General features: G+C 36.1%; 1 protein-coding gene across 1 annotated transcript; it reads right to left on the reverse strand.

Moving 5' to 3' along the window:
- Positions 1-1392: 1392 nt before the first annotated feature.
- KIF14 (kinesin family member 14) lies at positions 1393-22840 on the reverse strand. The gene is made up of 29 exons (XM_053985005.1): positions 21747-22840; positions 21132-21386; positions 19675-19762; positions 18131-18229; positions 17137-17189; positions 16745-16775; positions 16283-16390; positions 15046-15162; positions 14309-14427; positions 13830-14002; positions 13355-13502; positions 13191-13254; positions 12806-12990; positions 11987-12089; positions 11611-11771; positions 10690-10837; positions 9901-10053; positions 9158-9284; positions 8426-8519; positions 7782-7920; positions 7262-7365; positions 6732-6826; positions 5780-6001; positions 5449-5633; positions 4723-4881; positions 4067-4186; positions 3107-3181; positions 2376-2514; positions 1393-2256 (listed from the first exon to the last, which is right to left on the reverse strand). Exons 1-29 carry the CDS (start codon positions 22838-22840, stop codon positions 1895-1897), a joined length of 4920 nt encoding a protein of 1639 aa, XP_053840980.1. The 3' UTR covers positions 1393-1894.
- Positions 22841-23202: the final 362 nt, after the last annotated feature.

The raw sequence follows: 23202 nt of genomic DNA on the forward strand, positions 1-23202 counted from the left end.
GAATTGATTTCTTGTGCATGCAAGCCAAACAAAACAATTCTTTTGGTTTTTCTATTAAACTGTCTTTATCTCGGCCCCTGATTTTTCCCACTTTTACTCTTTGAATCCTCTCCCCAGTCCCACTGGAGGCAGCGAGTATGCAGCTCTGTGGGCTGTGCTGCCAGCTGGCTTTAAACCACAACAGTTCCTTTTGATGCCCAACATGGGGCTCAGAAGGCTCAAGATAACAGCTTTGATTGGAATGGCTTAGATGGAATTTACAGCTGTTACTGCTCTTTGGCTGCTTTGGGCAGACTGCTGTGCTTGCCCTGGGCTTGATGCCTTACAGTACATTAATGCAGTGCTCATCTGTGGCTGCTTTTTGCTTTCCTCACTGTTGTGCTGCTGATCCCCTCATTCTGCTGCGCCTGGGACATTTTGAGGAGAGCACTGGTGATGCACAGGGACTGGCACATGGCCAGGGCATCACTGCTGTTTCTGTGCTGCTGTACTGGACACGCTGGAACTCCCTCCAGTGTGAACACAAGTCAGAGAGACTGGGACCTGTGGAAGGGTCCATGTGGAAGCAGAGATCCACATGCAGCCCATGGAGGAGCCCACACTGGCACAGGTGACCTGATGGAGGGAAAGCCAGGGCAAGCCAATGATGCTATAGGCTCCTGGCAGGGATCTGTGGACACATGGAGAAAGGAGACCATGCTGGAAAAGGTTTGTTGGCAGGACTTGTAACTCCATGGGGGAGCTGGCTGCTCCTGAAGGACTGCACCCTGTGGAAGGTGCAGTTAGTGAGGAACTGCAGTCTATGGGAAGGACCCACAACCCCATGCTGGAACAGGGGAGATGCTCCAGGCATGGGACCAGAGATTGCCCTGCAGCCCATGAGGAAGACCATGGGAAGCAGTGAATTAATTCCTTGTTTTGCTTTGCTTGTGTGTGCAGCTTTTGCTTTCCCTATTGAACTGTCTATATTCAAGCCAAGAATTTTCTCACTTTTACCCTTCTGATTCTCCCTTTTACCCTTCTGATGGGGGAGCAAGGGAGTGGCTTTGTGGTTCCTAGTTTCCAGCTGGGCTTAAACCATGACTGACATGTTGATGTATAGGAAAAAACCTTAGGTTTTACCTTATGAATTTCTCAGCACACCTGTGAGTAAATTGTGCTCAGACCAGGCCTCCTAAAACCCATGCAAATTAATTTCCATCCTTCCTGTTAACTTCAGCCATCAGAACAAAAGTAAGATGTTAATGATAACAAGCACAAGGAAGTAGTGTATGGAGAAGTTCTCTACAACCTGGGATAATTTGTGTTATTTAGGAATAGATATGCTTCTATTCCAATATGAATAGTAGAGAAAATTATTTCAGCAATCAAAAGATAACTCACCAGCAACAAACCCAACATAAACTTACTTCAGATCACTTTGAACATCATCATTGATACTTTAAGCCCAGATTCTTCAATGAACTAAAACCCACTTTAAAAAACATTTATCAAATAAGGTTGTAAAGTACTTTTACTAGCTCTGTTGTTTTTCTCTACATAAATAAATACAAAGTTTTTGCTCTGTTTAAAAAAAGGCATAAAAAACACTTTCAAGTTGCAGTAGCATTACTAGATTATAATGCAGCTGAGGTGAAGCAAAAATTCCAAAACATCAAATTATTTTTTATAAACTTAGGTAGTAATAGACTTCTATTAAAATAAAGGAATTATATTTTGAAGTTTGACAGCCTCTTAAGGAATGTATTTTTTCTTTGGTGAAAAATAGGATACTTATACAAATATGGCATTTTACTTTCGCACCACTCACTAATAAAATTAGCCATACATTTTAGGGTTTTTTTGATATGTTGCAATAGGAAAGAGTTCTCTTTAATTTCTTGATAATAACATTTTATACCCATTCTATCCTACCAGGCGAAAGCTCTGGAGTCTGTGTGCATTCTGGAATCCCATTCCATTTCCAAGCAAGTTCAACCTGACCTGTTTCAACCCGTCCTCCTCGAGTCTCAGCAGTTTCATTACAAATAATTGGAGACTGCAGTAATGGTTGTCCTTGTTCAAGTTCAAAATTCATAATAAGGGAATCAACCAGAGAGTCCAATTCATCCAGATTCATAAAAGGTACATGCATTTTCTGGATTGGGTTGTTCACAGAAGACGAGGCAAATAAACTGAAATAGTTGTTAAAATATCCAGCAATGACAGAAATATTTTCTGCAAAGCTCCTGAGAGGGCTGGTGTTTCTGTATAACCCTATGAGAAACAGAAACAAAATAATCAAATGCAGCATTTTGCAGGTACCAAAGAGCCCTCTCCCTTGCTTTGCAAGTCTCCTGTAGCCTGTAGGTTACAGGTGGTAACTCAGCAAATACCTTGTAACATGGAAGAGACAATGTGACAGACTTCAGTCAGGCACTGCTCCAATTCCAAATACTTCACAGCAATCTTAGTGCTCTTCTTTATTTCTCGATATAGAGACTCTTCTTCTGGCAGCTGAGATTCTGTTTCTTTCTGTATTAATAAAAATCAATTTAAAGAGAATCAAATACATCACAATATATTAACTGCTAAACATGCCTATTATGGTTTCAGTCACATAGATCAAGCCAATGCTGAAACACAAAATCAAATCAATGTCATGTCATATAAGACAGTACTGAAAAGAATGCACAACTGCACGTGGTTGACAGGGTTAGAAAAAGAAAAAAAAAGCAAATTACATGAAAATCCAGGAAATGCTTGGCTCTTAGAAAATAAATCACCTATCCTGGCTTTTAATTCAACATACCAGTGACTAATGGTCATAAACTATGGCAGCAGTTATAGAACAATTACACTAGCAAAGCTGATCTTTCAACTTAAAAAAAAAATGACAACAGGTAGTTACACTGTTCAAGATGAGCACAGAAAGGAAGATACAAGTACCTCCAGAAATTCTTTATTTTAAGTAAAATTAAAATAAAAGAGCTTTAAGTGGAAATGCAGTAGCAAGGAAAGTTAGCTTTTCAGTCCTATATATACACTTTCCTCTTCTAAGATAAATGCATCCTTAAAATTTAAATACCAGACTCAAAGCACACATTTTGGGAAACATTTCTCTTACCTTTCTGCAGTAAGACATGTTATTTTCAAGCAATCTGGCTAATGCCACCACATTGTCCTTTATTCGATTTTGAATCTACAAAGAAACTTTGAATTATATTGTACACTTTATTCAAGTCAAGGTACATTAAAATAAAAAGAACACTGACATACTAAAGAGAGAAATACCCAAAACAAATAGCATTTTCTGCAACTAAACATGCAATTTTTCAAAGAAAACATTAACTGGTAGAAAACATTAATTACATCTGCAAGGTTTTAAACCCCTTCCTAGGAGAGGACCAAATGAACATATTTAAATATTCACTATGAACATATTTAAATATTCACTAAAGAAAGGTTGTCCTGTCACTTTGTATCACTGTCATTCGAAGTGGCAGGGGTAGCTCTGGCCTTTTCTTTCCATCCTTACAGTAGCTGCACCAGAGACAAGCATGTACAGCAGATACTTCAGAATTAGCTGCAAGTGAACAGCATTATTTGGAAAGCAGAGTGCTCAGTTCCATTTGCTGGAAACCCAAAGCATTTGGGAGTTAAGCAAAAGACATTGAAATAAAGTATTTTGGATGGTTTCACTACTATCTGTAGGATTTAGAATGACAACAGCAAATACCAGAGTAGGAAGAAATTTTTGCTTTCCTTGAGAGGAACAATTTATCACTGAGAAGATTTCAGTCTTTCCCAAGTATTTTCTTAGAATTCAGCCAGGCTCTTTGTCAAAAGGGATTACCCACTAAGAAAGTGGTGTACTTCCAAGGGGTACCTTAACTTCCCTACTGGAATTTTCAAACAGCTGTAGAAATATTTTTAACTATGGTGCTTATTCCTTATACTTTATTCTCTACTTTGTGTAACTCCCTACAGTATCATCTTCATTATTTAAAATACAAACACAAGAAAGAAAACATGATCGAGTGCCTCCAAGATATAGTAGCAGTTTTCAATCTTCATTTCATCTCACCTCATTTCGTGGACATTGTTTCACAAGTTCTTTCTGTACTATTCTTGCTTTCTCCTGTACAGCATCAATGAGACACTCCAGTCCTGAGCCTACTCCATCAAAAATGGCAAGTACAAATTCCTTTTAAAACAAAGGTTCAAAATGCAATGGTTAAAGAAACTGATGTGGTCTTGAATTAGAACATATTTTCTACAGTAGACTAGAAATAATTTCATTTCCAGCAAATTATTCAGTGCAGGTCTACTCAGACACATCTCTTCCTTGGACCACAGGAGCTCAGGTCACATTTTTGTATATTCAATGTACTTAGACACAGATTACTAAAATACAAGTAGTGAATTCCAGTGAAACAGACAGACTTGTATCATCTCAGTGCAGCTACAGTCATAAAAGCACCGTACACTTCTTTCTCTTCATAGGTTTAACTTACACCAATTTAAAGGTTGTGGTTTTTAAGGAAAAAAAACTCAAGGATATTAATACATCCATTTTCATCCTAAATTTGAAGTATTAGATAAACTCTAAATATACTTAAATCAGTTGATGAAATTGGTATATGGAACAATTTTGTCCTGAGTACAGTTACTGATAGGAAGTGTGAACTCAACACTAGAATTACTATTCATAATTAGTATTTCTAAAAAACATTTCGTCACCTGTAAACCAGAGGCAGGAATGTTGTTCTCTTCAGGAAATGAAATATCAGTTGTTGTGACTACTGCCAAGTGTCCTGTGTATTTCATTGTTTGTTTTACTGTTTGGTTTACTTTGCTCCATGCTTCTGTTACCATCGAGGATATATCTGAAGAACACCCCTGGGAAACAAAGGCACATCTTCCACTGATGCCAGAAAGCACCTCTGGTCAAATAATACACACTTTCTATAGAGCAAGAATTCCTAGCACACAATACTCAGGTATTTTCAGTTTTACATCTTCCTACTTCTACTAGTTTATCTATCACAGCTAAAAAATCATGCCTTGCAACCACTGATCAACCATACCATTATACTACATAGTTTTAAAAGAAAAAACAAACTATTCACAAGGCTGTAGTGTGCACAAAAATAATATTCACTGACCACTGGTTTATGAGTGTATAAACAGCAGCACTTCATAGTCTAAACTATCATTTGCTGTTATTGCATGTCTACTTTTACAAGTAGGAACCAATGCTTCTGCCAGGGCCTGGGCACAGGAAAGTCTGTATTACTCTCCACTAGCACATGGAACTACCAGCTTAGCCAGAAAAAAATGCAACTTTGTCTATTTATCTTCCTTAACTGCATTGTTTTGTCATTACACACACCGGATATTTAAGTGCTTTTAGTAAGTCTGCAATAAATTAATGCAGAGAAGTTTTCTATATACAGAATTCTTTACCTGCAACAGCAACTGTAAATAACCTCCCAAGTTCTTTATTTCCTGTTTCATTTCTTCATCAACTTTTCTAGATCCGGGACACTTTTGGACATTATTAAACCAGAGTTTACTTATAACCACAATCTGGTCAAAAGCAGAGACAATTCTGATGCTGTAGGACTGAGCAGCACGATCAAGAGAGAAAACTACAAGAGAAAGAGATTTATCAGATCCATCTCCTTTGCAAATGAACACAGGAACATTAATTCTTGTGACTGATGAACATAAATGCTTGTGCATCTGAAAGACAAGTCATTAGAAATGCTTAAACCATTATGAAAATGAGACTTACAGTTTTCCTGACATTCTTCATCTTGCTGTTCATAGGCTTTGGAAATGGCAGATGCTCCAGAAAAAACTATAAACAAATTAGTTAGGAGACTATCTGCTATGCTTTTTCCTCCTTCGTGATTCTGTTCCAGCAAATCTAAAGCTGAACTTATAGATTCCTTGCAAATTCCAGGAAGAAACAATTCAGAAATGCTTGAGCATATGCTGGACTTGTTCAGTGAACCTGTGCAAGGTAAAAGCAAAACATACATGCATGAAACTCTTCATAGGAGTGAGCAGTCCATGTGTCTTTGTAATGGCTTTTATATAGACATTCACCTACTCAAGACAGTCATTCAGAAAAAATGTGTAAAATGTTCTAAATGGTTTATAATTTCTGTTAATACAAAAAGAAATTCCATAGTGAAGTTCTTTAACATGAATATATTTGTTTCAACAATAAAAGCTATAGAGAAATAAAAAATAACAGTCAGCCAATCTAAAATCACTGAATGTATTCGAATATTTGGAAGACTAAAGCATCCTATACTTCAGGAAAAAAAAGGTTGTAAAACCTGGCCAAATCTTGGGGAAGCCTCAGTAATTGAATGAATAGCAACAAGTCAAGCAAATGAAGTCTCTATATTACTATATCAGGATTCAGCCTCTTTCTCCAGTTAACCCACATAGTTAAGCACAGTAATGTTTTAGAATAATTTCTTAAATTAGGCTCAAAGTGCTGGAAGTTTTTGTCAGGAAGTTTTTGCCCTAAGAAAGGATAATCAAAAATACAGAAACCTCTACTGTTAACATCTTGACATGATAAATTTGAAGGTATCATAAACAGGACATTTTTAATTTCTCTTTCCAACCCACAGTTTTCAAACAACCATCAGGACCATCTACATTTTATGTATGTAGTAGGTTCAAATTCTCAGTATGAAATGAAAGGTGTTCTGCCATTTAGCAAGTACCTGATATATAGGAAGTCTGTTTATTCTGAATAGATTGCAATTTTATCTCAGATAAACACCCAGAAATTCTCTTATTCTTCATGAAGCTTCGACTTCTAAGAAAGGATGATAAAAGAACATGAAAACCCTTGAAACAAAAACCATTTCTCCTTGTCAAGCATTTCCATGATGAGCTACAGCTTGCACAAATGTGAGTCAGTTATAAATATTGTTGTAAGGCTAAAACTTAAAATGCAAGGCCCCAGACCATATGCAATGTACTCCTTAAAAACAATGCTTTGATAGTACAGAAGTGGGAAGGAAACATTAAAAACTACACATTTCATGCTCCACTGATGCTTTGGAAAGCTCTACATACAACTTCTGTTCCATTTTTTTGTCCATGGAGGAAATCCAAGAGAATGAATGAATACAAGAGAAGACTCACCAGATGACACAGTGTATGAGAGTGGAACACAAGTATATTTAGATAGCTACACAATTTTTTGCTTTGTTTTAAGTATAGGAGAGTAGCTACAAATTACTTTTACCTTCTTCTGGAAAGCAAGGAAATGGAGCTATCTGAAAGGTCAGGTTCCCACTCATCAGCAGGATCATAAAACACATCAACAACAGCTTTATTTCTATCACTACTCTGAAAAAATAAAGGAAACACAGGGGAGGAGGAGAGTTAAACAGAAAAAAGTGATAAAATAGTCAACATATGGATAAATAGAACATAATAATAAAAACTCAAGTGATACCTTTAGAAATTCAAGTTCTTTTACAATATGAAACAATTCAACAACCAAAACAATCACAAAGCAGTCCTTGCTTTACTGCTTCTTACTCCCGACACAAAATGACCTGAATAAAGTCATTTGTTTCTATTGTATTCTCTTTGTTTGATGGACAAATGCATCTGCATGTTTTTAGTGAAAAGTAGTCACATGTCTTGTGTTTAAGAACCCAAAAAAATCACCAAGATTTTCCTCCTGTATGCATTATCAAAACCTTATCTCTGACAAAATATTACTGATTACTAATGGTTCTTCTTTAATTGTTACTGACCTCATAGAGTTCTTTCATTGCTGCTAGCTTACATTCAAATTTCTCTAGGCTCCAAAAAGTTGTTATTCCCAGTTTGATGTTACGAACTTGCACCTGAATAGAAGACACTGTTCCTGTTTTATCATCAATTTTGTCATGCCTAAGAATTGGAGAAAGTTTAAAAAAAAAGACAAAAATCAAGACAAAAAAAACCACACTAATATTGTAAAATTAAACAAGATACTTGCATAATCAAGGATTATACAGAGACTAAAAACCTGACACAGACACAGAAATTTCTTCAGACATCATGCATCTCAGTTACTGTGCTTTAGGACCACTTTAATATATGAACCAAAGTAAGATGGACATGGGCAGATTCACCTCCAATGCACACTAAATTCAAAATTATCTGTCTTATACCCTATCTTTAAAGTTTTGATTTAAAATTCAAATTAGAAATTCCCATTTCAAAATACCAAGGCTCAGCTACACACTTAACTAACAATAGTTTGGAAAATAAATTTATCATGTTCAATTGCACATGACTGTTAAAGGAAACATCAACAGCTCACTGCATATCCTGAATCCACCCCCAAATATATACACAAATATCACATAACTATTACATACACACATTATAATTAGGTAACTCAGATACTGACCTGCAGAAAATAGTGTTTTTCCCTAATGCATTGCTAATGGCATTAGCCTCTTTAATCATCACAGACAGCTTCAGAGACTTCCAGTTCAGTGGAGCTAATAAAGAATATAGAACATACTGATTTAGTGAACCAAACTATGTGATGCAACAACTTTAGAGTTAAAAAATAAAGGGCAGAAAAGAAACCACAACCCAAAAGCAAAAAAGTAATTTAGCCACCAATAGTTCCAAGAATTCCCAATGCATTGGGAAAGCATTACCCTTACAGGCAAGATAACCCCTTTAAATGATTGGGTAAAAGGTATTTCAGAAACAGAGGAATAAGACTAGATACTATATTATTATTATTATTATTAATCCAAGATAAGAAACTGAAGAAAATGAATTCTTTTACTCCAAATTCCCCATTGAGTTAATGCCTGACCAGTGGAGACAGACAGGGAAGGACTTTTAAGTAACTGGAATAAACACAGACTACAAGTATGTCCACCTAACCACCCTGAGTGTGAGTAAACAGAGCTTTTAACACAGCCCAATACATACAGCTGATGAATAGAAAGAATTGTAACAACCAGAAGGCTCTTCTTGTTCAGGATCACTAGAGAAGTATTAGTGAAACAGAAAAAGTTCCTGTATCAATACAGGATACAATTCCTGTATCAATATCATCACCCATGTCCACTGAGAAAAAGAGAAGGCAGCACTGCCTTTGTAACATTATGCATATACATACTCATCACTGGTTTATTCCCACTCCCAGGATTCTTCTGAAGGGCATGTATTTCCTCAGCAATCTTCTGCTTCTCAGCTTCCAGAGCTTCTACTATCTTTGCATGACGAATACTATGGTCTTCTAGAGCCTGGGGGAAAATGGGCAGTGGTAAAAGGAAAAAACCTAAAGCTCTTAATGTTGTTCGTTGAAGCTAAATTTTTTGTTCCTGCCATTTTAAAGACTCACAAAATTAATTTTATACTGGACATCTGCTATGCTAATATAAAATAATTAATTTTCAAACTGACATTTCTCTGGGTTTGCTTACATATTGCAATGCTCAAAAAATACTGGAATTAAAAAAGAACAGCTTTTTTAAAAAGTTGTATTTGTTGCAGCAGTCAGATATGTATTAACACCAGCCAAAACTTAGTCATTACTTACATTAATGTCTGGAGCAGTAACTTCTGCCAAAGGCAATAGTTGCTAAATTTTGGTGCAGGAACAAAACCATCCACATTATTTAAGAAATAAGGTCAGGATTAGTTAATCCCCAACCTTAATACGTTAGCATACTCAGGTTGCAAACAAAACATTAATTATTCTGCATAAAATCACATAGAAGTACTTTAAATCATTTCCTTTACAATAATAATTTATTATTATTGATAATCCTTTACAATAATAATAATTGATTTTCAAAAAAAAAAAAGCCCCCCAACCAAACCAGAATTTATTGTCTTAAAAGGCTTTTTTTAAATTACCTGCTTGGTAGCTAAGGTCTCCATTTCTAAACGCTTCTTATTGAAGTGGAGTTCTAGCTCAAGGCTTTTCTTTGCCTTCTCCAGCTCCTGTATTTTGGTTGTGGCTTTTTGGTTATTCAGTTCTTGGATTTGCTTCTTACGAGATTCTTCTCTCTAATATAAAAAGGAAAAGTGAGAGGAGGAATACTCCTTCTACAGCATTTCTGACCCATCCTTCAGGCAGATATTCCATACATTTAGAACTTGCAGCCTCTGACCTACACAGTCCAACGTCAGCAATGGTTATATCCCAGTTCACAAGCATCACTTTAGGTCTTCTATAGAATATGTGAGATATGAGATACATCATTATTTTTTTACCACAATGTACTATTCTATGCCAACTTATGCATGTTACAACTGCACTGAAAAAAAAAACAACTACAAAGTAGCATTCAAGCTTGGAAAGAAAAAGTAAACCTGTAATAATCAATCCAGAATAGTGAATTAAAAGCCTCATACAATAAGATAGATTCTGTGGGTATTTTTCTTTGCTTAAAAGTTACAATCCCTGGAATAACTCTGAAGAGGATAACTACTTTACAACTTCTTCTGTTACTAAGGCTGACTTTTTTTTTTAAGAATGAGACTTAGCATTCTCTAACATGCTGCTATAGTATGCAAGAGAAAAAGAAAACCAAAAGTACACAAACCAAGCCCAACTGAGCACCAAAAAAACAGATACCACAAACTACAGTTTCTGCTTTACTTTATTGATATATTTCATGTAATGATGCAATGACAACTTACCACCTCTGCTTCCAGGGATTTTATTTTGCTCTCATATGCTTCTTTTTGTGAGGTCAGTTCTTGCTGAACCATCTCTTTTGCTATTTGGACACTTTGCATCATTTCTTCCTTGGCTTTGAGTCGTGCCTCTTCAATTTCTGATTCAAGCCTACAAGTGTCATACATTTAGATTGCTGCTGTTTGTCTCTCATAAGATGCATACAGATTAAAATCTTTTTTCTGTCATGAGAGTTTAATTTTTTAATAAGAAAACCTACATACTTTACATGGTTTTGATTTCACAGACAAAATGTAGATACTTCCAATGTGAATATGAAACACATTCCAGAATTTCAAATCCACTCAATTTCCATTTTTATTTTATTACATCATTTTCACAAATTTAAAGACTGCGATGGAAACTCACTAAATCACATTAAGATGCAAAATTAAATTTTAAATCAATGAGTCTTGTGGTTTAATAATACCCCATAATGAAGTAAGTACAAATAACATTTTACTGTCCCTCAAATTCTCCATCACAGAAGACCTAAGGTTATTACTTTGGGTTCTTCTCATTTTCCTAAGGCATTTACTTTTCAGACTTTAAATTTCTTTAAAACATCAAAAGTCATTTTCAGACTCATCATACATTTGGAGAGAAACATAATTAAAGAGATACACTACTCTGAGGACCCCTGGAGCTCAGTGTTTCTCTAATAGTGGTCTACCTTGTTGGTATCTGGATTAGCTTGTGGTGATTGAACCTTTGAGGTGTACATCATTTCAGCCAAGTCTGTGACTTCCATTATAAATGGAGTTGCTATTTGCCAACTTTCCCCATTGTGAAATAATTAATAATCTTCAGTTACTTATAAAACTAATTGCATGGTTGAATTAACAACTGAGCTTATTTTCAGAACAAGAAGAATCAATACTTACTGTGTTCGCTGTGCAATAAGTAGCTCATTCTTCGCAAATTCAAAATCTTTTGGACCATCATGCAAAGACAAAGACCCACAAGAAGGTGTTTTAGCTTTCTGAACCTCTGCTGGATGATTAAACCTGAAATAATGGTCTCCCCCAAGAATCACTCGATCACCCTATTGGGAGAAAAAAAATTCTGCTGAAACTTCAAGATTTATAAGCAAATTTTCAGTTCTTAAAACATGCAGATGAAGTGAGAAATCAAAGAGGAAAAGACAAATATTTATGGTTACAGAGCATTCTCAGAAAACCTGCAGTCTGAAGCTGAGATATTAACAAAGCAAAGAAACCCACACATGCACAAATTATTGTTACCAGATCAGTTACTTACATGATGCAGAATTGTTGGGTCCAAAATGCATTTCCCATTTACATATGTCTTGGCTTCTCTAAGTGGAATAATACTTACTTTGCCAACAGTATTTTTAATAACGCTGAAAACAAGAAACATTTGTAGTGTTAGTAGCTCATGATAATAGCAAGTGATGTTTCTTAATAGACTAAAATGCAAGCTTTAGATGCTGTTGTTTCCCTAGGTTTGTATTGTCTTCATACTATTTACGTACAACACACATAACTAATGAATGACACCCTATATTTTGGTAGAGAACCTGTATTTATATCTAGGAATCCACTGCTAGAAAATTACTGCAATACCCTGCCACCTGAGAATTTCTTTAATAATGTGCTTTTCATGTTTTTAGTAACTGATTAGTTACATTTCTTACAGCATTTTTTGGGGGATCAGTTGCAGGGAATGCACTTTGAGCAATATTTCTACAGTACAGCCAAGCTGCTGTCTATTTTTATTAAATTAAGAACTGCAAGGCATTTCACTTTTCCACTGAACTTAACGCAACATTTATCTATCACACAGCATCATTTGATCATGTCTTATTCATGTAGAAATGCTGCAGAAGAAACCTGTGCTACATGAATGTAATGAACAAAGAAACTAAGCTACCTCAGCTAACAGATTTCTAGAGGGAACAGAAGGTAGCTGCCTTAATCATTGAGCAGTACAAAAAATATCCCTATATAGTATTGTCTTGGCTAGAAGACTATATTTGTTACTGACAGAAGGAAGAGTGACTCCAAAAGAAAGGGAAGGGTAAGAAGAAACTTAAAATATAAAAAGAACACTACAAACCAATGGTCATCAGCAATCAGCACTCCAGAAAGCTGGATATCATGTTTTGAATTTGGTGTACACCTTCCAACAGTAGTTTCTCCTTCTTTGATCATATATAACAGCACCTCAGAAAGCTGAGGATCTTCATTGAGATTGACAAGGTTTGGTAAATGATTGTCCATTTTAAATGCAATTCCAGCTTTCTAGATAAAAAAGAGCCCTGCATTAAAAAACAATTTACTCTATGCATTCAAATATCTGCATTAAATTTTTCTAAGAAGTCACAGCAATCTGTTGCAAAGTGGGTATTAAGGAAACCAAATCTTACAGCTACTCTCATTCATACAGCAAGGTTTGCTGAGGTTATATTTTCTGTACTATGTCCTATAGAAAAAAAATGTACCTGCAATTCTTTTATATCTTCCAATTTCCTTTTTTCTGCTTGTTCAAGTTTTTCTTTCCAGGCCCTTAATATATGGAGAAAATAACGCAACGTATGAGGAGAAAATTACAGCATATAAATCTTACCATTTCCATTTTAAATTAAGACATTAATAAGTGTCTGACCTTTGCATTTCTGCCATATTCCTCTCCTGCTGGTGCAATTCTATCCTCAGAGATGTTATTTCCTGCAAATAACGCCTGTATTTTTCACGATCAGTGTTCACAGCACTTTTCTGAGCTGCCCTCAGTTTTTCAATTTCAGCTTTTAATTCTACATGAGACAAACCAGACATACAGTACACGTAAAAAATGAAGGCAAAATACACTTCAGTACAACAGTAGAAAATTAATCCTGTTATTTATTTAAAAACAAAACACCTTCCTTTATTTCCAGTTCGAGTGTAGGCTAAGATATCACTTGCATTTGGAAAATAAAAAAAGCTCACAAAGAACAATAATATTAAAAGGAAGACATCCCAAACTAGTTGACAAGAGGTCAGTCAACACAACAGAATATTAGTAGTAACAACTCTTCTAAGAAATAAGCTAAACACACATGCAAATGACAACCCTGAAAGACTGCAGATGTCAAGCTCACCTCTGATTAGTTTGACATTCACATCTTCATTTACTTTAGCAATGTTGATAATGGAACAAGCCTGTTTCGCATAGCGAAGGGTGCTGAGCGTCTCCTCCGTGCTGCTTGCAGCTGGGCTCACTGTGGCAATCATGGTTGTTTGGGAATTGCCACCAAGACTTTCCTTTAGCAGCCTTCATTGGACAGGAGAATACCAGTCAATCCCTGGCCCTCACACTGACAGAAAAATTCAAAACTTCCCAACTGGAACAGATTAAATACAAAATACCCAGGGTTTTGCTACTTATGTTAAAGGGACTATTAGCTGTTTAAAACACAAACCAAGCTCCTGTTTGGTCTTTATCTGATAGAACAGGCTAATCTATTCCCTCCACAGGTCATCTGAGAGAGAGGAAGAGAAAGGATGGGAAAAGATGCCTTCTGAATAGATGAGAAAACCACAAGCTCAGAAAGCTGCAGTCGCTATATAATGTACGTACCAAGTGAGGACAGATTCCCGGTAAGGAATGAAAGTTTTCTTTCCATTTTGAGATTGTTTAGACAGTGCAGAAATAACCCTTCCAAGGGTCAACAGTGATTTATTGATACTCACACCTTCCTACACAAAGCAAATATAAAAATATTTATAATACAGTTGCAGTTTCCTGTGTGATGTTATCAACTGCATGGTTGATTAATTGTGTTTGTTCAATGTATGCTACAGCTGTACCACATTAAATGTCCCCAATTATTAAAAAAACCAAGATGGAAGAGTATCTTCATTTGAAAAGAACAAAGACCCTGCCTTTAAAGTAAGTAGTGTTAAGAACCATCAAACTTATGAAGGCAGCTTGAAATAAAGTCTCTTATCAGAAAAATCTGTTTAATTAGGTGCTGCAAAAAGGAGCAAGCCTCAACTCCATGTGATATTAGATTCATGATTTCCAAAGTCACACAAACAGTTTCCCCTCATTCCTTCTGCAGGATCATTAGACCTACATAGCATGGGAAAAGGTGCTCTAAGCAAGATCTGCCACATTGCACAGTCCAAACAGCTTCTTCAGGCCACTCACTCTCACTGGCAAAATGTGATGTAATACTGATAAGCATAAGGGCTGTATGCATCCTTTTATAGCTACAGTTCCTGCCCAAAAGTCCTGTTAGGTGAGCATGCTTTGGAGTTTAAGGGTGTTCTTAGGAGTCAAGACCTTTCCACAGATTTCCACTCTTGATATACCTTCAGCCTTTCTCCAGTGGTCTGAGCCTTTGTACAGCACTCACTGCCAGCTAGATCGATAAGATTTATGTGACTGGTGAGCCTACGATCACACTGTTCTTCATTCACAAATTCTACCTGGAAAGAAAGGGAGATGCTGGCATTCAAACCAAAACAAAAAGCCTGAGGATGAGCAGAAATTAGACAAGCTGTTTACATTAAATACATAAAAAATTCATGGTGCCATTTAATTTTTTACAGGATGCTCTTGTGTATATCCCTTGAAGGAGACTAAGCTCAGACTTATAACCATAGTATCAGTTAGTTGTTGCTGAATAACTGCATAAATTGAAATCCCAACAGATCACCAAACTAGGAATTTGGGTCTGAAGTTTGATGACTGCAGTCAATCCAATTGCAGTTATCCAATAAACATGTAAATCAGTAAGCTGTTACTGACTTAGACCAGTGAAGATCAGTTAAGGAGTCAGTGGGACCAGCTATGATAGAGAAAAATCAATAATCTAATGGTGAGAATGGCAAGGGGAATAAGAAAGGAGAAAATCCAGGAAACTGGGACAAAAAAATTAAACCAATCAAGAACAAAAACCCCCAAACCAACAAGTCATTTGTCAATGGAGAAAACGGACAGTCTGTAGACTCCTGAGGAGCTCTACCTATTTCTGTCTTCAGGCTCACATCACTAAGTCAGGTTTTGTCTTTTAAACATCTGTAAATCAGATGACGAGTTGTAGTCCCTATATCCTGGAGACACTTGGGGAAGAGGCATCCTGAAGCAAGAAAACATTTATTCAGTGAAGTGTGTTGAAACTGAGCAGAAATTGCATCTCCTACCACTGCCCCAGTTTGTTGCCTGCAGGAACTCAGCACAGCCACGCACCTCACATGGCCTAACCTTCTTAGAAGCTAAGATGTGTTGGCAGCAGTGTGAAATTCAATCTAGCCTCAATTAGGATTCCTGTTACATCTCAAAAATCACACTGAGAAGCTTGGAACTACTCCTAGATCTGTCAGCCAAGACATATTTATACTGCTGCTATAAATATATAGCACAAAGACATCAGAATTTACTCAAAGCATGAAAAATAAAACAAGTTTTGCAGTGTAGAAAGCCATGTTAAAATGCCCTGTGCTTTAGTCAAAGATCTTCAAGTATATTGTCACAACTTTGTAGGCAGCACACAAAAGAACTTTTTACTACCAGATTTGAACAGATATGAAAAAACCCCAGCAATACCTTGGTTTGTGTCATGACAAGGGTGAAGACAGAATGAGATCTAGAGCTCTTGTCATTCATTACGGTAGCAGCTGTTGCTCTCTGCTTATTTCCTAGTTCAAGCCAACTCTGTAAAAGACAAAAGTCAGGACATGAAACCAAACCCTACTTTGGATGGTTAACTGAAGACTTAAATGTTTGCAAATACAGTTAAGAAAAAATATGACTATAAGAGAGGACTTGAAAGTTAAACTTTAGAAATAACAATGTGAACAGTGACATTTGACTGTACAAAGCTACTCAGCTCCATTATACAGGACTAGTCTACATCACCCTTTTACAAAATCAGCTGAAACATCATAGACTACTGGACAGTCTGCTAAACATTTTCTTCCCAGCCACAGAATTTATTTTTCAGCAGTAAGCAGAAAAGGAGAAGGCAGAAATATTTGTATCCCCTTTTAGTAACCAAAAAACTCTTACCTGAATATCCGAGTAAGAACGGACAACATTCCTAGAGTGGGGGCAAAAATTAGAAAGTTTGGGTTCAGATAGTTTTCTTTCTATTGATTTCCCTGCTGCCTGAGTTCTGAAACATTTTCCCAGTTACAGACAGAATACAAATACATAATGAAAGCTGCAGTTGTCTTGAGACTTCCACACTTTTAGATTTCACTATGGCAATTAAGAAAATATATCAAGATAGTCATGGGTATGCATTTTTCTAAAACTACATGACACTGGGATCTTGCTTAATTTACTGGTGAGTACACAAGCTTTCACAGAGCCTCAAGATTTCCTTTTTCAGTATTACACCACACATCTGTTAAAATAAGTAGAGATAACAAACAGTTAACAAATAAGTTAAGACTTACACTGTCAGGCCTTCCACATATGGTCCTAACACTGGATGTTCTCTTACACGAAGCTGATGAGAAAAATTTCAAAATAAAAATTATTAGGAGTGCATTGATCTAGTACTCAGGAATATGTTTAAAAAAGATTCTATAGCATAAATCTATTATGTTTCTAAGTAGCTTACCCCAAAATCACTGACAAAACTCTGAGTGAAAGCTCTCCTGCTTTAGACAAGACAGTAGAGTCTTAATTTCTTTATAAGAAATCCACCTAAGCTTAGGTTAAAGGACTTCAACATCAAGTTGGATGTTGCATACCAACTGTTGTATAAAGTAACATTTAATTTACACACAAGTGGCCAGGATAGTGCTCAATGTCAAAGCACAAAGTACTTTTGTTGATAAATCAGACATAATAAATTCCTTCCTTACATACACTACTTAAGACAAATTTCTTTAATTTACAGTTTTACATATTCTAATACACAACCACTAAACACTAGCTAAACTGGTTTAACTAGTGATACTTAACTAGTTAATCAGTCCAATCTTGTTTCTTTCCCCCTCCTCCAGCTCCTTAAGAGACAATCAGGTAACAACAAAAAAAAGAAAACTCCAATTAAATTACAGGACTATAACTCAACTTATATTGTACAAAAGATTCTTATTATAAGCTGGAGATTTAGATATATCCTCAGAGACTTTTTATAAAGGCTCCTAAGATCACCTTCATTTTGCAAATAAGGGAAGATTTTAACTTTTTTGATAGATTCTACTGAATAATTTTGTTTCTATTTCAGCACTGCTCAGCATTTGTCCAGTGACAAGCATTTTACTTTAAGTCATGTGGTGATATTTTGATATTTTTATTTGTTTTTTACTTGAATCCCATTGTTCACAACTAATGTACTTAGATTAAAAACAATGATCACTTGTCATTGGTGCATTTTTGTTTCAGAATAAATGCCACTCTTAAAGGTTATGCAGATACTTGATTCTGTAAGCAACTTACTTGTTGTTTCTTCTGTCCATTTTCAGCTTTAAAGACAAGCAAATCATGAATTTTCTCATTGTATACTTCAAAGAAGCTCATTTCAAGATGATACAAAACCTAATAAAATTAATAATAGTTATTAATATAGTCCATAAAACATACTCATCATCCTTTGTTTCAAAAATTAACTTAGACTACCAGATCCTGATTTTCAATGTTACAAACATTTGTGCTGAGGGGACTTTCCAAGAGAAATGATATCATGAAACAGTTTGGGTTGAAAGGGACCCTTAAAAGTTATCTACTGTAACGCCTCTGCTAAGATGAAAAATACAATTCATTGGAATTCCATCCATAGACATTCCCAGATGGAAGCTATACAGCACTAAAAAAACAATATATGTATCTACTTCAGAAGTTTCAGCACTGGGTTTTTGGTACATGAAAATATTGTTTTGTTTGCACCTGCACTCATCTCTTTCCCTTAGGGATTGTGCTTCCACAGTACAGTATTTGTGAGAGGGAAGGCATGGATTGGTGTTGTCAAAATCCTGACAAGGAACAGAATGACCTAATGGAAAGGTAAACCTTGATTCAACCTATAGCAATTTAAAAAATCAAAAACACCACAACAATACTGTCATGAAAGACATCTCTCCTCTGAAGGCATCTGGGTCTTTTTTCTATTTTCAAGAATAATGGAATTTTAAGAGACAAGGAAGATTGCAGCAAAGCCCCTAAAGCACTTTCTGGAATCATAAAGACAATTCACTGCAACAGAATCACGTGCAATGCATAAAGCAAAGGAATAAAAACAAAAGCTCTGCATTTTTTAGAAGCTATACTCTATAGCCAAACTCAGCATTGAATAACTTTCTCTAAATTCTTCAGTGCCTATCAAATCTGCTGGAGGATTAGAATATTAGATGGTCACACGTATTTGGATTCAAAGTCTTGAATTCAAATAAAAAGCAGTAAAGAGATTTGGAATAGTTAAAAATGGAAAAGTTTACCTGAACAAGATTAACTGAATGTTAAGGTCTAGTGAACCACAAGTCAGTCATGACAGACACAAACAACCACAAAGAGAAGAAAATACAAAGAGAGTGAGGGCAGTTATTTTTTGCTTCAGCTAGAATACTGAGCTGGAATACTAGAAGTGGCATACTATTACAGTGTATTTTGCTTTGATACGTGATGTTTAACAATAAATTCATATTTTTGAGCTCTATTTTACTGCCTTCACTGAAAGTATGGAGCCACTGGGGATTTGTTTTGCCTTTTCTTACATATATCTTAAAATGTAAGACATGCAATATAGAGGAAAGAATCCTAGTCTAGTGATGCAACAAAAATATCACCCGTATTTCTTCCTCACATTACTGCCATTAAGGAAGCAAAACAATGTTGATTTTGACTGTTTAGGGAACCCCATGAATCAGAGCTATCAATGCAAATAGAATTTGAATCAGCAAAAGAATATGAACACTAATAAAGGGATCAGCACTAAAGTATCACTTTCCCCATAGTCCAATATAAGGTCAATGGCTTAAGCATATCACCTGTTCCTTGTCCATTTGTGCTATTTGATTGAAAAGATCTTCACAAAGTCTTGGAATTATTCCTCGGTCTTCATCAAATCCCATCATCCTGCAGTCACAAAAATCCTGCTGCTTTAGTTCTGTAACTCCCCATAGAGAGTTTTAATATTAACTGTACAGCTCCACAGTTGCCATACCACACACTTGTAAGTTATACATCAATAAGCAACAAAAATTAACCTGATCTAAATTGGTGCTTGTCTAAGCGTGGAGTTGGACAGGGTGATATCCAGAGGTATTTTCTATTTCATCCATTGAGAAACAGGTTGAAAACCCAAGTAAAACAAAACAGCAGCTGAAGAGTCTAAACCCATAGATGTTCAGTATCTTACCATGCCTATATTTTATATTCTCTGCACACTTCCAGTACAACCTAAGCCTGTCTCCAGCTCTGGTGCAGTTTTTTCCTGTTGAGTTCTGCCACAGCAGCACTGGACTAATCCCCCTGCAGTCTAGAGACACAGAGCGCTGCACAGCACAAATTTCTTGTGCAAACTTGACCAGAGGACCCTGATACTAATTTCAGCCTTGTTGAAAACACAAAGGGGTGAAGGTAAGTTGTTGTTTAAGTGAAAGAAAAAAAATCCAAACACAAACCCAACAAACCTACAAATAGGATAACAGTTGCAATCCTGAGTTTATCTTTCTTTTAGGCCAAGGCAAAAACAACAGTGTAAGTAAAGACTGAGTTCATCCACTTAAAATGGAAGTTCACCTACTTGAGAGGGAACTTCTGTGTAAGTTCTATATTTATTGTAAATAGAACAGAAACATTTCTGGTCCTCAACTACCTTTATTAAAAGCACCTGATAGGAATTATAGAACTCAAACTAGTTTTAATAGATGCATATTTGGAAACCAAACAGCTCACTATACATTCTATTTCAAAATATAAATAAGGTATACAGAATTGGCTATAAGCCCTAAAAATATTACTTATCTGGGATTATTTTGTGCAAAGATTTGATTTCAAATAAGCAGTGCCACAAACATCTGGATTTATTTAAAGTTCTGAAGCATAAAGACCATAGTTATAATGATCTCTTAAATGTCTTCTCCAAAAAACATGCTATACTTTATTAACAAACAGTGGTGAAAAACACCACTGAGAGAGTCTGAAAAGCTCTCTGCATTAATAAATGGGTTTTTTCACTAAAATCTTGGAAAAGTTTTTATTTTCTCTGTTAAAAGTAGAATGAAGTTAGGGTCACATACATAAAAATATTCTAAAGTTAACTTTTGCTTAATTGCTATAAATACTGATTTAATCATTTTTAAAATACACAATAACATTTCGACACAATTCATTTACTCTGAAATCTATTCCATTCTTTTCCAATCTATTTCATTTCATTCTTATGTGACTTAACACTTCATAACAATTGGCAGAATTTTAACACTTATTATTAGCAACTTACGTGTACGATTTTCCAGAGCCAGTCTGCCCATAAGCAAAAAGACAAGCATTGTATCCCTCAAAAGCTCTTTCAAGGAGTGGAAGTGCCAAAGTTTTATAAATCTTTGCTTGGCTTGCAAAATTAGGATGACCCTTGTCAAAAGACCAGAAGGAGAAGTCGTAACTGAAGCTGTAAACTTGGTTTGCGGATGGATTTTGTACAATTGTCTCTGAACCACTCATGGAGATCACAGGGAATGAGTTTTCAGTTTTCTCTCTGAATGGAAAACGTGGGAAAAAAAATATAAGCTACATGCTTTAAGTTAGTAAATTCACTGCCTAATGGAAAATAAAAAAAAAATCAGTGATCATTGCTAAAAATACCTATTTGAGGAACATACAAAGTATTAAGGCTCAAAGCACTTTTGTTAATGATTATGTAAAAAACAGACCCAGACACCAATAAAGTCACCTCAATTTCTTAATAAAATCTATCTTAGTGTTGCATGAAGTATCAGCTAATTTCCAAGTAAGTCTTATATCCTTATAGGTTGGATCAATGATGAAATAACTCAACGAGAACAAAACAGAACTCAACACACACTGTTAGCACCAGAAATAAGTCCAGGATACAAACCTGTTACTGAAGGGCCGCACCCGCACAGCTACAATCACTTTGCTGTTTTTCACTTTGAAAACATCTTCCCCAGGACTGCTCCTCTCAGCTAAAGTTTCTGTGTTCTCTTTTGTTTCTGAACTTGTACTCACAGGAAGAGAGCTGGAGGCACTGGGGAGTTTCTTGGCTAAAATCTGCAGATGAGGTGTTTGTTCATTTGAGGCCAGCTTGAGAGATGGTTGGTCTTGAGAAGTGCTGTTCTTTGGTGTAAGTGCAAATCTTTCTGTTAAAACTTTTGCTGGTGTCCTTGGTCTTTCCCAGCTGCTGTGTTTTATCATCAAGTGCTGTACCCTTTGCTTTCCAGCTAGCTTATTTATATTGCCTTTTTCATTCAGTTGTTCACCTGACAGCCTATTAGCACATTTTGAGGTAACAAACCGTTCTGATTTAGGAACTTCATTCTGAAACTTTGTGTTAGCAGTGCTTGTCTTATCTTTTAAACACCTGTTGATAGCATCTTCACAGACACCACCAACTAAACCAAAGGAATCCTTGCTGTTCAGGTTGTGCTGCAATTTGGTACTTGACTGACTCTCAGTTAACTTCAAGTTTGGTTTAACACCATCTGTACTCTTAATATTCTGTGGAAGTGCAACCTTGTCATTTCCTTGTGTATCAAAGTCATCGTTTCCTTTTCTAGGCACAATATTCTGATTAATTTTACTCCTCTCTGTGGAGCCAGTCCTCACACGCCTCTGCAGAGTAAGTCTTTTCTCTGTTTGTAGCTCTTCTGTACTCTGTGCTGTGTCACTACCAGACACTGATTTTTTGCTTGCTCCAGTTCTCCTCTGGAGTGTTAATCTGCCTTCCAGTTTAAAAGAAGTTGACACATCACTCACTTTTGCACATGCTGAAATCACATAGGTCCTGTTTACTTCCTCAGTCTTATTCTGAGGACATGAAGGCAGACCATCCTTTTCTCCCAACCCCTGTGACCTCAGCTGCTGCCCAGATGCTTTACTGGGGGCCAGGGTATTGTGTGAGGAAGGCTTCTGCAAAGTGTCAGTGCATCGTGTCCCAGCAGAGCTCCTGGCAGGAACTGTGTAAATAGGCATCTTGTCTTCCAGCTAATTAAAATCCAAGTGTTAACAAGTACAGCACTTTCCTAAAGGATTATTTCTAGTTGCTGCTTCATGAGGAATCTGGGGAGACAAAGCAAATAATTTTTTTATGATGCTGATGTGCAGTGTGAGTTATGTTTTGTTCCATGGGGAGCTCCTTACATATACTGCAGTACACTTTCCCAAACATTAAGAACAGTTAGTATCCTGTTTCACCTCTGCTATTTAAAAAAAATAATTCTTTTATATCTGAATGTCTTGCTTCCAACAAAAGGCTAATTGACTTAATTTATTGAGTTCTATGATTTGTTTCAGAAAGCAAACCAAGCATCACAAAGAAGCAACAGCTAATAAAA

This window comes from Vidua macroura, chromosome 9 (assembly GCF_024509145.1).
Source record: "Vidua macroura isolate BioBank_ID:100142 chromosome 9, ASM2450914v1, whole genome shotgun sequence".
In the NCBI taxonomy this organism is placed as follows: Eukaryota; Metazoa; Chordata; class Aves; order Passeriformes; family Viduidae; genus Vidua; species Vidua macroura.